Genomic DNA, 16,047 nt, shown 5'->3' with positions numbered 1-16,047 from the left:
AAAACTGCTAGCAAGCGATCAACTCGGAATGACCCCCATTGTGCGTGGGAGGGCATTCCACAGAGTGGGTGAAGCCTGGGTAAAGTCCTGTAATTTTGAGTGGGAACAGGTAATACATGTGGATGAGAGACGCATATCTTGTGCAGAGCGGAGGGGTCTGGTAGGGAGATATTTTGAGATGAGTGAAGAGATGTATGTTGGTGCAGTTTGGTTAATAGTAGAGATGAGCGCCTGAAATTTTTCGGGTTTTGTGTTTTGGTTTTGGGTTCGGTTCCGCGGCCGTGTTTTGGGTTCGAACGCGTTTTGGCAAAACCTCACCGAATATTTTTTGTCGGATTCGGGTGTGTTTTGGATTCGGGTGTTTTTTTCCAAAAACCCTAAAAAACAGCTTAAATCATAGAATTTGGGGGTCATTTTGATCCCAAAGTATTATTAACCTCAAAAACCATAATTTACACTCATTTTCAGTCTATTCTGAATACCTCACACCTCACAATATTATTTTTAGTCCTAAAATTTGCACCGAGGTCGCTGTGTGAGTAAGATAAGCGACCCTAGTGGCCGACACAAACACCGGGCCCATCTAGGAGTGGCACTGCAGTGTCACGCAGGATGTCCCTTCCAAAAAACCCTCCCCAAACAGCACATGACGCAAAGAAAAAAAGAGGCGCAATGAGGTAGCTGTGTGAGTAAGATTAGCGACCCTAGTGGCCGACACAAACACCGGGCCCATCTAGGAGTGGCACTGCAGTGTCACGCAGGATGGCCCTTCCAAAAAACCCTCCCCAAACAGCACATGACGCAAAGAAAAAAAGAGGCGCAATGAGGTAGCTGACTGTGTGAGTAAGATTAGCGACCCTAGTGGCCGACACAAACACCGGGCACATCTAGGAGTGGCACTGCAGTGTCACGCAGGATGTCCCTTCCAAAAAACCCTCCCCAAACAGCACATGACGCAAAGAAAAAAAGAGGCGCAATGAGGTAGCTGTGTGAGTAAGATTAGCGACCCTAGTGGCCGACACAAACACCGGGCCCATCTAGGAGTGGCACTGCAGTGTCACGCAGGATGTCCCTTCCAAAAAACCCTCCCCAATCAGCACATGATGCAAAGAAAAAGAAAAGAAAAAAGAGGTGCAAGATGGAATTATCCTTGGGCCCTCCCACCCACCCTTATGTTGTATAAACAAAACAGGACATGCACACTTTAACCAACCCATCATTTCAGTGACAGGGTCTGCCACACGACTGTGACTGATATGACGGGTTGGTTTGGACCCCCCCCAAAAAAGAAGCAATTAATCTCTCCTTGCACAAACTGGCTCTACAGAGGCAAGATGTCCACCTCATCTTCACCCTCCGATATATCACCGTGTACATCCCCCTCCTCACAGATTATCAATTCGTCCCCACTGGAATCCACCATCTCAGCTCCCTGTGTACTTTGTGGAGGCAATTGCTGCTGGTCAATGTCTCCGCGGAGGAATTGATTATAATTCATTTTAATGAACATCATCTTCTCCACATTTTCTGGATGTAACCTCGTACGCCGATTGCTGACAAGGTGAGCGGCGGCACTAAACACTCTTTCGGAGTACACACTTGTGGGAGGGCAACTTAGGTAGAATAAAGCCAGTTTGTGCAAGGGCCTCCAAATTGCCTCTTTTTCCTGCCAGTATAAGTACGGACTGTGTGACGTGCCTACTTGGATGCGGTCACTCATATAATCCTCCACCATTCTATCAATGTTGAGAGAATCATATGCAGTGACAGTAGACGACATGTCCGTAATCGTTGTCAGGTCCTTCAGTCCGGACCAGATGTCAGCATCAGCAGTCGCTCCAGACTGCCCTGCATCACCGCCAGCGGGTGGGCTCGGAATTCTGAGCCTTTTCCTCGCACCCCCAGTTGCGGGAGAATGTGAAGGAGGAGATGTTGACAGGTCGCGTTCCGCTTGACTTGACAATTTTGTCACCAGCAGGTCTTTCAACCCCAGCAGACCTGTGTCTGCCGGAAAGAGAGATCCAAGGTAGGCTTTAAATCTAGGATCGAGCACGGTGGCCAAAATGTAGTGCTCTGATTTCAACAGATTGACCACCCGTGAATCCTTGTTAAGCGAATTAAGGGCTGCATCCACAAGTCCCACATGCCTAGCGGAATCGCTCCGTGTTAGCTCCTTCTTCAATGCCTCCAGCTTCTTCTGCAAAAGCCTGATGAGGGGAATGACCTGACTCAGGCTGGCAGTGTCTGAACTGACTTCACGTGTGGCAAGTTCAAAGGGCATCAGAACCTTGCACAACGTTGAAATCATTCTCCACTGCACTTGAGACAGGTGCATTCCATCTCCTATATCGTGCTCAATTGTATAGGCTTGAATGGCCTTTTGCTGCTCCTCCAACCTCTGAAGCATATAGAGGGTTGAATTCCACCTCGTTACCACTTCTTGCTTCAGATGATGGCAGGGCAGGTTCAGTAGTTTTTGGTGGTGCTCCAGTCTTCTGTACGTGGTGCCTGTACGCCGAAAGTGTCCCGCAATTCTTCTGGCCACCGACAGCATCTCTTGCACACCCCTGTCGTTTTTTAAAAAATTCTGCACCACCAAATTCAAGGTATGTGCAAAACATGGGACGTGCTGGAATTTGCCCATATTTAATGCACACACAATATTGCTGGCGTTGTCCGATGCCACAAATCCACAGGAGAGTCCAATTGGGGTAAGCCATTCCGCGATGATCTTCCTCAGTTGCCGTAAGAGGTTTTCAGCTGTGTGCGTATTCTGGAAAGCGGTGATACAAAGCGTAGCCTGCCTAGGAAAGAGTTGGCGTTTGCGAGATGCTGCTACTGGTGCCGCCGCTGCTGTTCTTGCGGCGGGAGTCCATACATCTACCCAGTGGGCTGTCACAGTCATATAGTCCTGACCCTGCCCTGCTCCACTTGTCCACATGTCCGTGGTTAAGTGGACATTGGGTACAACTGCATTTTTTAGGACACTGGTGAGTCTTTTTCTGACGTCCGTGTACATTCTCGGTATCGCCTGCCTAGAGAAGTGGAACCTAGATGGTATTTGGTAACGGGGGCACACTGCCTCAATAAATTGTCTAGTTCCCTGTGAACTAACGGCGGATACCGGACGCACGTCTAACACCAACATAGTTGTCAAGGACTCAGTTATCCGCTTTGCAGTAGGATGACTGCTGTGATATTTCATCTTCCTCGCAAAGGACTGTTGAACAGTCAATTGCTTACTGGAAGTAGTACAAGTGGGCTTACGACTTCCCCTCTGGGATGACCATCGACTCCCAGCGGCAACAACAGCAGCGCCAGCAGCAGTAGGCGTTACACGCAAGGATGCATCGGAGGAATCCCAGGCAGGAGAGGACTCGTCAGACTTGCCAGTGACATGGCCTGCAGGACTATTGGCATTCCTGGGGAAGGAGGAAATTGACACTGAGGGAGTTGGTGGGGTGGTTTGCGTGAGCTTGGTTACAAGAGGAAGGGATTTACTGGTCAGTGGACTGCTTCCGCTGTCACCCAAAGTTTTTGAACTTGTCACTGACTTATTATGAATGCGCTGCAGGTGACGTATAAGGGAGGATGTTCCGAGGTGGTTAACGTCCTTACCCCTACTTATTACAGCTTGACAAAGGGAACACACGGCTTGACACCTGTTGTCCGCATTTCTGGTGAAATACCTCCACACCGAAGAGCTGATTTTTTTGGTATTTTCACCTGGCATGTCAACGGCCATATTCCTCCCACGGACAACAGGTGTCTCCCCGGGTGCCTGACTTAAACAAACCACCTCACCATCAGAATCCTTCTGGTCAATTTCCTCCCCAGCGCCAGCAACACCCATATCCTCCTCATCCTGGTGTACTTCAACACTGACATCTTCAATCTGACTATCAGGAACTGGACTGCGGGTGCTCCTTCCAGCACTTGCAGGGGGCATGCAAATAGTGGAAGGCGCATGCTCTTCACGTCCAGTGTTGGGAAGGTCAGGCATCGCAAACGACACAATTGGACTCTCCTTGTGGATTTGGGATTTCAAAGAACGCACAGTTCTTTGCGGTGCTTTTGCCAGCTTGAGTCTTTTCAGTTTTCTAGCGAGAGGCTGAGTGCTTCCATCCTCATGTGAAGCTGAACCACTAGCCATGAACATAGGCCAGGGCCTCAGCCGTTCCTTGCCACTCCGTGTGGTAAATGGCATATTGGCAAGTTTACGCTTCTCCTCCGACAATTTTATTTTAGGTTTTGGAGTCCTTTTTTTTCTGATATTTGGTGTTTTGGATTTGACATGCTCTGTACTATGACATTGGGCATCGGCCTTGGCAGACGACGTTGCTGGCATTTCATCGTCTCGGCCATGACTAGTGGCAGCAGCTTCAGCACGAGGTGGAAGTGGATCTTGATCTTTCCCTAATTTTGGAACCTCAACTTTTTTGTTCTCCATATTTTATAGGCAGAACTAAAAGGCACCTCAGGTAAACAATGGAGATGGATGGATTGGATACTAGTATACAATTATGGACGGACTGCCACGGTTAGGTGGTATAAAAAACCCACGGTTAGGTGGTATATATTGTAATACAATTATGGATGGACGGACTGCCTGCCGAGTGCCGACACAGAGGTAGCCACAGCCGTGAACTACCGCACTGTACACTGGTTGATAAAGAGATAGTAGTATACTCGTAACAACTAGTATGACACTATGACGGTATAAAGAATGAAAAAAAAACCACGGTTAGGTGGTATATATTATAATAATACAATTATGGATGGACGGACTGCCTGCCGAGTTCCGACACAGAGGTAGCCACAGCCGTGAACTACCGCACTGTACACTGGTTGATAAAGAGATAGTAGTATACTCGTAACAACTAGTATGACTGACTATGACGGTATAAAGAATGAAAAAAAAACCACGGTTAGGTGGTATATATTGTAATACAATTATGGATGGACGGACTGCCTGCCGAGTTCCGACACAGAGGTAGCCACAGCCGTGAACTACCGCACTGTACACTGGTTGATAAAGAGATAGTAGTATACTCGTAACAACTAGTATGACTGACTATGACGGTATAAAGAATGAAAAAAAAACCACGGTTAGGTGGTATATATTATAATACAATTATGGATGGACGGACTGCCTGCCGACTGCCGACACAGAGGTAGCCACAGCCGTGAACTACCGCACTGTACACTGGTTGATAAAGAGATAGTAGTATACTCGTAACAACTAGTATGACACTATGACGGTATAAAGAATGAAAAAAAAACCACGGTTAGGTGGTATATATTATAATACAATTATGGATGGACGGACTGCCTGCCGACTGCCGACACAGAGGTAGCCACAGCCGTGAACTACCGCACTGTACACTGGTTGATAAAGAGATAGTAGTATACTCGTAACAACTAGTATGACACTATGACGGTATAAAGAATGAAAAAAAAACCACGGTTAGGTGGTATATATTATAATACAATTATGGATGGACGGACTGCCTGCCGAGTGCCGACACAGAGGTAGCCACAGCCGTGAACTACCGCACTGTACACTGGTTGATAAAGAGATAGTAGTATACTCGTAACAACTAGTATGACTGACTATGACGGTATAAAGAATGAAAAAAAAACCACGGTTAGGTGGTATATATTATAATACAATTATGGATGGACGGACTGCCTGCCGACTGCCGACACAGAGGTAGCCACAGCCGTGAACTACCGCACTGTACACTGGTTGATAAAGAGATAGTAGTATACTCGTAACAACTAGTATGACACTATGACGGTATAAAGAATGAAAAAAAAACCACGGTTAGGTGGTATATATTATAATACAATTATGGATGGACGGACTGCCTGCCGACTGCCGACACAGAGGTAGCCACAGCCGTGAACTACCGCACTGTACACTGGTTGATAAAGAGATAGTAGTATACTCGTAACAACTAGTATGACACTATGACGGTATAAAGAATGAAAAAAAAACCACGGTTAGGTGGTATATATTATAATAATACAATTATGGATGGACGGACTGCCTGCCGACTGCCGACACAGAGGTAGCCACAGCCGTGAACTACCGCACTGTACACTGGTTGATAAAGAGATAGTAGTATACTCGTAACAACTAGTATGACTATGACGACGGTATAAAGAAAGAAAAAAAAATACCACGGTTAGGTGGTATATAATTATACAATTATGGATGGACGGACTGCCTGCCGAGTGCCGACTGCCGACACAGAGGTAGCCACAGCCGTGAACTACCGCACTGTACTGTGTCTGCTGCTAATATAGACTGGTTGATAAAGAGATAGTATACAACAATATACTACTATACTGGTGGTCAGGCACTGGTCACCACTAGTCACACTGGCAGTGGCACTCCTGCAGCAAAAGTGTGCACTGTTTAATTTTAAATTAATATAATATTATGTACTCCTGGCTCCTGCTATAACAACCTGCAGTGCTCCCCAGTCTCCCCCACAATTATTATAAGCTTTTATACATTGATGTGCAGCACACTGGGCTGAGCTGAGTGCACACAGACTGAGTCACACTGTGTGACTGCTGTGTATCGTTTTTTTCAGGCAGAGAACGGATATAGCAGAGAACGGATATATTAAATAAAAGTTAACTTAACAACAACTGCACTGGTCACTGTGGTAAACTCTGTCTGCACAATCTCTCTCTCTCTCTCTCTCTCTCTTCTAATCTATTCTAATGGAGAGGACGCCAGCCACGTCCTCTCCCTATCAATCTCAATGCACGTGTGAAAATGGCGGCGACGCGCGGCTCCTTATATAGAATCCGAGTCTCGCGAGAATCCGACAGCGTCATGATGACGTTCGGGCGCGCTCGGGTTAACCGAGCAAGGCGGGAAGATCCGAGTCGCTCGGACCCGTGAAAAAAAAAGTGAAGTTCGTGCGGGTTCGGATTCAAAGAAACCGAACCCGCTCATCTCTAGTTAATAGTAGCCTTGTGTGTAAGTAAAAGTATTTTATATGTAACACGGTAGAATACCGATAACCAATGGAGGGACTGACAGAGCAGATCAGCAGACGAAGAACATCTAGCGAGGAAGATTAGCCTCGCAGCGGCATTTAAAATGGATTGTAGTGGTGAGAACTTATGATTATACAGACATTCCAAGTCTTGGCAACCCGTGCATACAGGAATATCATAGCCGGATAGCCAGAAGCTAAAGTGACATCATGTATAAAACAAATCTTATAATTACCAAAGGTACAGGGCGTTAGTACTGCAAAATCAGTAACTGCTACTACAAATACGTTTAAGAGTACAGAAATCACCCAGAGATTATCAGAGCAATCAGCCGACAGCAAGAGCACGTCTATAGTACAAGCTACGTTCCAGGGTTATTCTGACATTGCCAGTGCTGTATGTTAGTACTGTGACTTCTGCCTTACCTGCACTGGGTGCACTCTTGTGGTTGTGCTCCCAATTCCCTCCACCGTGGTGATAGCAGCCCCGTGTAGACAACATACCGGCAGCAGGCAGGCGTTTGCTGAGTAATGGCTTCAGGGGGTTAAGAGAAGACACAACTTAACCTTGAAAATCTATGCGTTTCATAGTACTTAAGATTACACAGCAGTTGTGAGCTATTATCTTACATTGTGATTTAATATACTACGCAACGCACAAGAGTGCAAATACAGTATTTGCTACAGTTTGTTATGTAACAATTTTTATTTGCACAAGCTCTCATTATAGGCATACACCAGGGAGTTACACAGACGTATGGTGCACCTTTCACCACTGCCGCCATCTATTGGCATTATCCAGTGTTTTTTACATTCATTCTGCAGCAATAAAGCTCCATGTCATTTTGGAGTCGCTCAGACAGTGTCGGACTGGGGCATGAAGGGCCCACCGGTGGATGCTGTTGTAGGGCCCATGCTTAAAGGTGTGGCCAGGCTCCACTGGGGCGTAGCCAGCCACCACAGAGGTTTGGCTAACCATTACAGAGTACATGTTGTGTTCCCCATGGTAAATATATAATAAACCATATTATCATATTATTGTGAAGTATAATCTAACATAAGCATAATGCATAATTCAGGTGCACTAGGATAGAGTCTGGAACCTGATCCCTAGAGAAGGAGGAGGAGGGCCCACCGGTGGTTTCTCCTGTTCCCCTGTGGGCCAGTCCGACCCTGCGCTCAGATGTCCCCAGTGTTACCTCTCTCTCACTTCCCCATCTCCCTTTCATTTTCCACCCCCTCTACCCCTATCCATCTCACCCCCCCATCTTTTGAGATCTTTTCTAGAGCCCCTTTTCTCCACATCTCTCCCTTCCCCTAAACTACCTTCCCCCTTATATAAAGTACCAACCAACCAGCTCCTAACTGTCATTTTTCAAACCCAGCCTGTGACATGGCAGGTAGAAGCCGATTGGTTGGTACTTTATCTCTCCCTAAGTCTCTTTTTATCCCTACTCCTTTTTCTCATCCATCTTTCCTGCCCCCAACTCTCCCTCAGTCTTTTTCTCCCTTCCCTTCCTTCTCCCCTCCTCCCCCCCCCCCCTGCTGTCTCTCTTTCTCTCTCCCTTTTCTCCTCCTTTTCTTCTTGTTCCCACCTCTCCCCCCTGACTTGCCCCTTCTCTCTTATGCTGAGTACACACCTATAGAATTGATCTGCAGATATATCTGAAGCCGGATCGGGCGGTGTGCTGTCATGAACTGGGCGGGCATTTACACACGCCTGCCCAGTTCAGCTGTCAGTCACCGCCGGCCGCTGCAGCTTGTGTATGGGCGGTCGGCTGACTGCTTGTACACACACACACCGACATGCCAATATATCTAACGATATATTGGCCGTCGGCTGTGCAGCAGGGCCGACGCGATACGTCTGTGAATGACGGAATTCACAGATATATTGCTCGTGCACACTGGCCGATGAACCCGCGATATATCGGCCGTTCAAGAAAATGGCCGACATATCGGCCAGTGTGTACGCACGTTTACTCTTTCTCTCCCAATCTGTCTCTCTCTCGTTCCCTGCCCCGCTACCATGGTATCTCCCAACCACCATCAGTCGGCGCATGTGCGAGCAGACAGCAGAGAGGAGAAGTCTGCAGAGCGCAGCGTATTGGCTACAACGGGCTTACGGGTGGCGTTACATGCCAGGTCTAAGCTAGGTAAACCTGACTGAAAAGGGGCTGCGATTGTTGGGAATGGAGGGACCATGGAGATATCTGCTGCAGTCCCTCCATGGTACACTTGGGTGACAATATTTGTGGGTACCCCTCAAAAACATGCATTTTTGGGGGGGATAACACGCAAATATTAATTGATAAATAGGTCCCTCTCTCTCTCTTTCTCCCCCGTCCCCCTCTTTCTTTCTGTTTTTGCAGTGACTTTTAAGCTTGCAATTTAGAAACAAATTCCTTCCTAATCAGCCTGTGCCCCTCAGTAAGGCACCTTTAGTGCAAATCAGGTACACAACTGCTAAATAAATCCCTGTGCTATATCCACCACAAAGTCTAGTGCAAGCTACTGTAATGTAGTCTATTGCCCGATCAGCTGCTCTGATTACGGTATGTCCAACCTTTACCTTATGGAGAAGTTAATGTTTGTCATCAGGCTATGTCAATAGACCCAAAGTATAATTCTTAGTACTGCAGGCTAAAGGCCATGCACAATACAGTGTAATCCTAGAGAGAGGAGACACAGCTGTAAAATGCACTGTCAGTCTATGTGTATATATATATATATATATATATATATATATAAATCTGTCTACAGATAGAGATAGATAGATAGATAGATAGATAGATAGATAGATAGATAGATAGATAGATAGATAGATAGATAGATAGATAGATAGATAGATAGATAGATAGAAATAGATGGTATCCGGAATCCAGGTTGACACCGTAAAGATCGACACACCTTAGGTCAACACCAATTGGTCGATACCTGCAATAGGTCGACATGGAAAAAAATCGACACAAGTTTTTTTTTTTTAAATATTTTTTTTTTCATGCTTTACGATCCACGTGGACTACAATTGGGAACGGTAACCTGTGCCAAGTGCAGCGAGACACCTTGCCCGAAGTTTGCTCGCCATGCGAGGGGACACGTTGCACTAATTGGGGTTCCCGGTCACTCTACAAAGAAAAGGACACCAAAAAAACTCATGTCGACCTTTTCCCATGTCGGCATTGTCCATGTCAACCTTTTGTCCATGTAGACCTATATCAGGTGTCGACCTAAGGTGTGTCGGCCAATTGGTGTCGACCTAAGGGGTGTCAAACGTTTTGGTGTCGACTTGGAGTCCCATACCCGATATATATATTACTAGATTACGTGTTGGCAATGACTTCCTCCTACAGGCTTTGTAGCTAAGGATACATAATCTTCTTGGTAACTGGATGAATGACTGACACCATCACAGTGCAGGCTCCGCACCCTCCACCTCCACATCCGTACTTAGTTCCAGTAAGGAGAACTGGAAGAAGAGTGGTTAAGGGAACATACAACATATCAGAACATTCTTTAATTATATGCAAACAAAAACATCTAGGAACTGATTTAACTGTTAGCGACAGGGCTGTAGGGACTGGTGTGTGACCGGTGCCACTGCTCAGGAGGAGGGAGGATGTGTGTGGGGGTAACATGTCACATGTTATGGGGGATGTGATGTCATAGGTTATGGGGATGGGGGCTGGCACAGGAAGCGCCCAACTATGGCCCGATTTAGCGATTAAACATAGATGCACCTGCAAGCTTGCGATTCATTTGTGTTGCATGTTATGATATGCGCAATATTAGATTCATCTGGAGCAAAAAAAGCAATCATCAGCATCGACTCCAAAATACATACCCCGTTTATCTCTCTCCATTGTAATCTTTCTAAGTATAACGGAGAGAGATAAAAGCTCTTCCCTGAGTTCCTGGATGCCAAATCACCATACTTAGTATCTCTGTACAGTATGTTTTATTAGTGTACTAATTAGCACGAACAGCATGTAACGTACAACACAGATTCTCACAACACAGATTCTCTAACGCCGACGATCTACAGTACTGTTTTGCTCGAACAGTTAGTTGCGTCAGAATACAATAATTTATATTTACTGGTATGTCTACAGGCGCTCATTACCGCTGTGTATTTTAGATAGTGTATGAGCCGCTCCTGCAGATTTACCCCAATTTGTGTGAAACCTGTGTGCACCCTTCCATTGAATGTTTTACAATGGATTACACAGAAAAAAAATAATAATAAAGTGAATGTCACGGGAACACAAACACAAAAAAAAAAGATTGTCACTTTGGGAATCGAACCCGGGACTCTCAGCGTGGCAGGCGGGAGCCTTCATGTCTAGCCCACGACATTGCATGGAAGATTCACAAGTTCATGTGTAAAAGTACTGCAAAGAGCGATTCCTTCCCATTGGTGTTTGTTTATGCCGTTTGGGGACTCGGACGCTCATTTTGTGCACTGTACATACTGTAAAGTCAATGAGCTACAGTATTCCTTTCACACATTAGTTGCGTCTGCATACACAAGTGTTTTAACATGTTCATTTGCGTCTGTATAAACTGTACACACAGTGATTTGGCATCCAGGAACTTAGGGAAGAGCTTTTATCTCTCTCCATTATACTTAATACTACGGGAATTGGACGCTCACATAACCCTAACATCAATAGACCATACTGTATCTGTAACATGTTCGTTTGCATCTGTATATGCTGTACTATTTGCATCTGTACTGTATATACTGGTATATACTGTATGACATACTGTAGCATAATGAGACGCACCAGTAAAGTAGTTCTTACGCTGTAGTTCAGTATTGTATTTTAATGGAGACCACACGCATGCGCATTGGTGATTTTAAAAAGCGACATCTGGTGGATGATCTTAGGTATTACACTCAAAGGTAACGCCAAACGCTCTGTGCTCCTCCCTTCGACTAGGCGCGCCTCCTTGTGCCCAGGCACGCTGCGTATGCCTGATCGCGACTAACGCCTCAGTCAGCAAAGATAACGGAGGACCCATCTGTAGGTGCAAAATTATGCGGCAGATTTACTAAAACTTCAAAATAAGAATTGGCATAGCAACCCATCAGATTATCTAGAGCATTCTGGAAAATGAAAGCTAGAACCTCATTGGCTGTTTGCTGTGGACAACACCTCTGTTTAAGTCGGCGAAGGCCCGTTCTCGACGACTTAACAGGTTGAATTGTCGGGAGAACGGGCATTCTCCGACTTAACTCCCCGGAACGATGCTGATTCCTGACAGAATCAGCCTCGCGGCAGCACTTTTGTCGGTTTTCTTCTCTCATCCTCCAGGGGTGAGAGAAGAATTCCTGACAATTGGTGTCACCTGGCGCTGTATTGAATAGTGCCGGGAGCTAACTCCCGGCGCTATTCAACTGTCGCTGAATAGAATTGACCCCATTGTGTTAGAGCAGATTGTGTGACGTGAAACCTTTAAAATATTCAGGCCGTCAATGTGACGGTATTTTTCAGATGCATCAAAAACGATAAAATGCATAAGACAAAATGGCAGCATGTCATGTGACCTCCCGCTTTCCTTTTTAGAAGTATTATTAAATCTACACCTCTATCTCTTAGATATAGAAAAATGCATGTACAGTAACTTACTATAAAATTCACCATCTGAAAAGGGTTAAATGATGTCTTTACAGTATACTGCATTTACATGTTAAACTATAATGAGATAAATAGGAATGGATCCAGGGATGTAAGTAGGGGTGTGTGAGCTGTTTGTGCTTCGGGGCATCCATCCACAAGGTGCAATTATATAAACCATGACTAAAATGAAGATAGATCTTATAGAACTCCTTACAAGTGGAGTTAGTGATGCTGTTAGGCAGTGACGTAACTAGGGTGGTGTGATGTGTCACTGCACAGGGAGCCGCAAGGCAGGGGGCGCTGTACTGCAGCACCGGTCAATTTTCTGTTTTAATCAATCTCACTTGCAACTTCCTCCTCTTTAATACTCAGCATCACCTGGCCGCCCCCCCATCTCCCTCTCACGTCCCTTAGCGGGAAGCATTCGATATTCCGGCTGTCGGGATCTCGGCGCTCAGCATACCAGTGCCGGTATCCCAACCACCGGGATACCGACAACTATTCTCCCTCTTGTGGTGTCATCGGCATTCCGGCAGTCGGTATTCTTGGGCGATGGGATCCCGACAGCCGGAATATCGCAGTAGACCCCCCTTAGCACAGTCAGTCAAACACTTTATTTAAGGCACACAGTACAAAATACCCTCATACTTCCCATAGAGGAGTAAATAGCTCCATGAGTAAGGTGTCTGACTGCAATACGGAAGGTTATGGGTTTGAATCCTGGGTATGACAGCGCTTTGAAATGTGTGGTTTAAATAAAGTAGGATGTGACTGATGGTCCTGGGTTATACTGCTAAATGTGATTTAAAATAAAGAATAATGTAACTTTATGACAAAGGCCTCTCAAATAAATTCCATAAATGATAGTATCAGAGGACTGGTGTCCAAAACTATTTTACTGGGAGTGTTCTGTAAGTATAGGTGTACTATAAATGTATGTGTGTGTGTATACAGTTGTCATAATTAGTGATGAGCGGATTCGGTTTTACTCGGTTTTACTCGGTTCTCAAAACCGAATCTTATTGGCTCACTGATGTCACGTGTTTTGGATAGCCAATAAGATTCGGTTTTGAGAACCGAGTAAAACCGAGTAAAACCGAATCCGCTCATCACTAGTCATAATACCCTGTATACATTGCATATTACTGTGTACAATAGCCGCAGTGCTAGTGCTTTCGGGGAACTGAAGTTCATGTATAAAATAAATGCATAAGAAAGTTACAAATACTTTATGTTTTTCAACATATTTAGTCGCCATAAGGATACGCCTTTTGCGCAGGTACGGCAAAAGCAAGGCCTCCGGGTCAGCATTTTTCTCAAGAATCTACAGCAAAAGAGTGAAAAAACAGTATTCAATGCTAACACATAAAGGTGATAAACCTGTTAATCTAGCAGTGACTATTCCAAGTTGTAACGTTCCGTTGCTGTAACGTTTGACACAAAGGGGCTGACGCCGGGTTGCACACATTCCGCAGACGGATCTTTAGTATTATTATTGTAGCACTGCGAAAACTCTGCAGCCGAACGCACACATCTGTGGGTGATTCAGGGGCAGATTTAGTAAGCCTGGTGAAGTGATAAAGTGAAAGGTGATAAAGCCCCAACCAATGAGCTCCTAACTGTCATTTTTCAAATCCAGTCTGTGACATGGAAGTTACTAGCTGATTGGCTGGTACTTTATCACCTTCGACGTTATCACTTCACCGGGCTTAATAAATCTGCCCCTCAGAGTCTAGGCATGTGATATAACCTAGCGTAGCTGTATAGTGATATAACTGAGCATAACTGAATAGTAATATAACTGAACGTAGCTGCAAAGACAGTACATACTTTTATACTACTTGCATAAGACTGTTCCATAACAAATCACAGCAATACATGTTACAAACAAGACTCAGCGCTTACCTTCCTCCCATTAACAAAGAATATTAGATCATTGGATCCAGCAGGGCTTGTCATGTTTTGTGAGCCGTGTGTGTGTGTCTGTGTGTGGGAGTGTGCGTGTGTGTGCACAACTTATAGCTCCAGGAACTCAGCCAATAAAATACTTGTGTCCTCCCCTTGTGTGCTGTGTAGCAGTAGTTGAACAGCTCACAGAGTGAATACAATCATGTATCCATGTAACTTGCTTTATGCAATAACATCAGAGGGGAAATGCACAGATTGCTGCTTTAAGAGAATAATACATTGCACATGGCTTCCTTTCTGTAACTTTCTATTGGCTAGCACTATGATTAATGATTATTATTGTGAATTCACTGTACAGTATGTTTCTCACAACCTGTACTTAGAAGACAACCAATACTTAGTTTGGGATTTTTATATTTTTACAAATATGTGCAGCACTTTTTTTTTCTTTATTACGAGACAGAATGCATATTGTGCTTCCTCAATATTCTGCAGAGAGCAACTTTACCTGCATCAGTAAAAGAGTAATGTTCCCTGTACTGCAGACTAGTCACTAGAATGCTGACTGTACTTTAGATCAGTCACTAGAATGCTGACTGTACCTTAGATCGGTCACTAGAATGCTGACTGTACTGTAGAATGGTCACTAGAATGTTCCCTGTACTGTAGATTGGTCAAAAGAATGCTGTCTGTTCTGTAAATCCGTCACTAAAATGCAGCCTGTACTGTAGATCTGTAACTAGAATGCAGATTATACTGTAGCTCGGTCACTAAAATGATGCCTGCACTGTAGATCGGTAACTAGAATGCAGCCTGTACTGTAGATCGGTAACTAGAATGCAGCCTGTACTGTACCTTGGTCACTAGAATGCTAACTGTACTGAAGATCGGTCACTAAAATGCAGCATGTACTGTAGATTGGTTACTATAAAGCTGATTGTACTTTAGTTCGGTCACTAGAATACTGACTGTATTGTAGAATGGTCACTAAAATGTCCCCTGTCCTGTAGATCGGTCAGTAGAATGCTGACTGTACTGTAGATCGGTCACTAGAATGCAGCCTGTACTGTAGATCGGTCAGTAGCATGCTGGCTGTACTGTAGATCGGTCACTAGAATGCAGCCTGTACTGTAGAATGGTCACTAGAATGTTCCCTGTACTGTAGATCGGTCGCTAGAATGCTGACTGTACTTTAGATCGGTCACTAGAATGTTCCCTGTACTGTAGATGGGTCACGAGAATGCTGCATGTACTGTAGATCGGTCACTATAATGCTGACTGTAATGTAGATCGGTCACTAGAATGCTTCCTGTACTGTAGATCTGTCACTAGAATGCTGCCTGTACTGTAGATCTATCACTATAATGCAGCCTATACTGTAGATCGGAATGCAGCCTCTACTGCAGATCAGTCACTAGAATGCTGCCTGTACTGTATATCAGTCACTAGAATGCAGCCTGTACTGTAGCTTGGTCATTAGAATGCTGACTGTACTG

The 16,047-nt window shown here is 45.1% G+C and overlaps 1 protein-coding gene across 1 annotated transcript in view; it reads right to left on the bottom strand.

Annotated features, from left to right (window-relative positions):
- LOC134944339 (aldehyde oxidase-like) overlaps positions 1 to 14,660 on the bottom strand; it is a 145,370-nt gene extending 130,710 nt beyond the window's left edge. The window contains exons 1-4 of the mRNA XM_063932921.1: positions 14,549 to 14,660; positions 13,910 to 13,967; positions 10,392 to 10,488; positions 7,446 to 7,554 (exon numbers count right to left, since the gene is read on the bottom strand). Of these exons, the coding sequence (XP_063788991.1) occupies positions 7,446 to 7,554; positions 10,392 to 10,488; positions 13,910 to 13,967; positions 14,549 to 14,602 (318 nt within the window). The 5' untranslated portion in view covers positions 14,603 to 14,660. The remainder of the gene's footprint in view (positions 1 to 7,445; positions 7,555 to 10,391; positions 10,489 to 13,909; positions 13,968 to 14,548) is intronic.
- Between the last annotated feature and the right edge of the window lie 1,387 nt (positions 14,661 to 16,047).

Source organism: Pseudophryne corroboree, chromosome 7 (assembly GCF_028390025.1).
Source record: "Pseudophryne corroboree isolate aPseCor3 chromosome 7, aPseCor3.hap2, whole genome shotgun sequence".
Taxonomy (NCBI): domain Eukaryota; kingdom Metazoa; phylum Chordata; class Amphibia; order Anura; family Myobatrachidae; genus Pseudophryne; species Pseudophryne corroboree.
The sequence above is the reverse complement of the archived record's forward strand: the minus strand, read 5'-3'. Positions and strand labels throughout refer to the sequence as shown.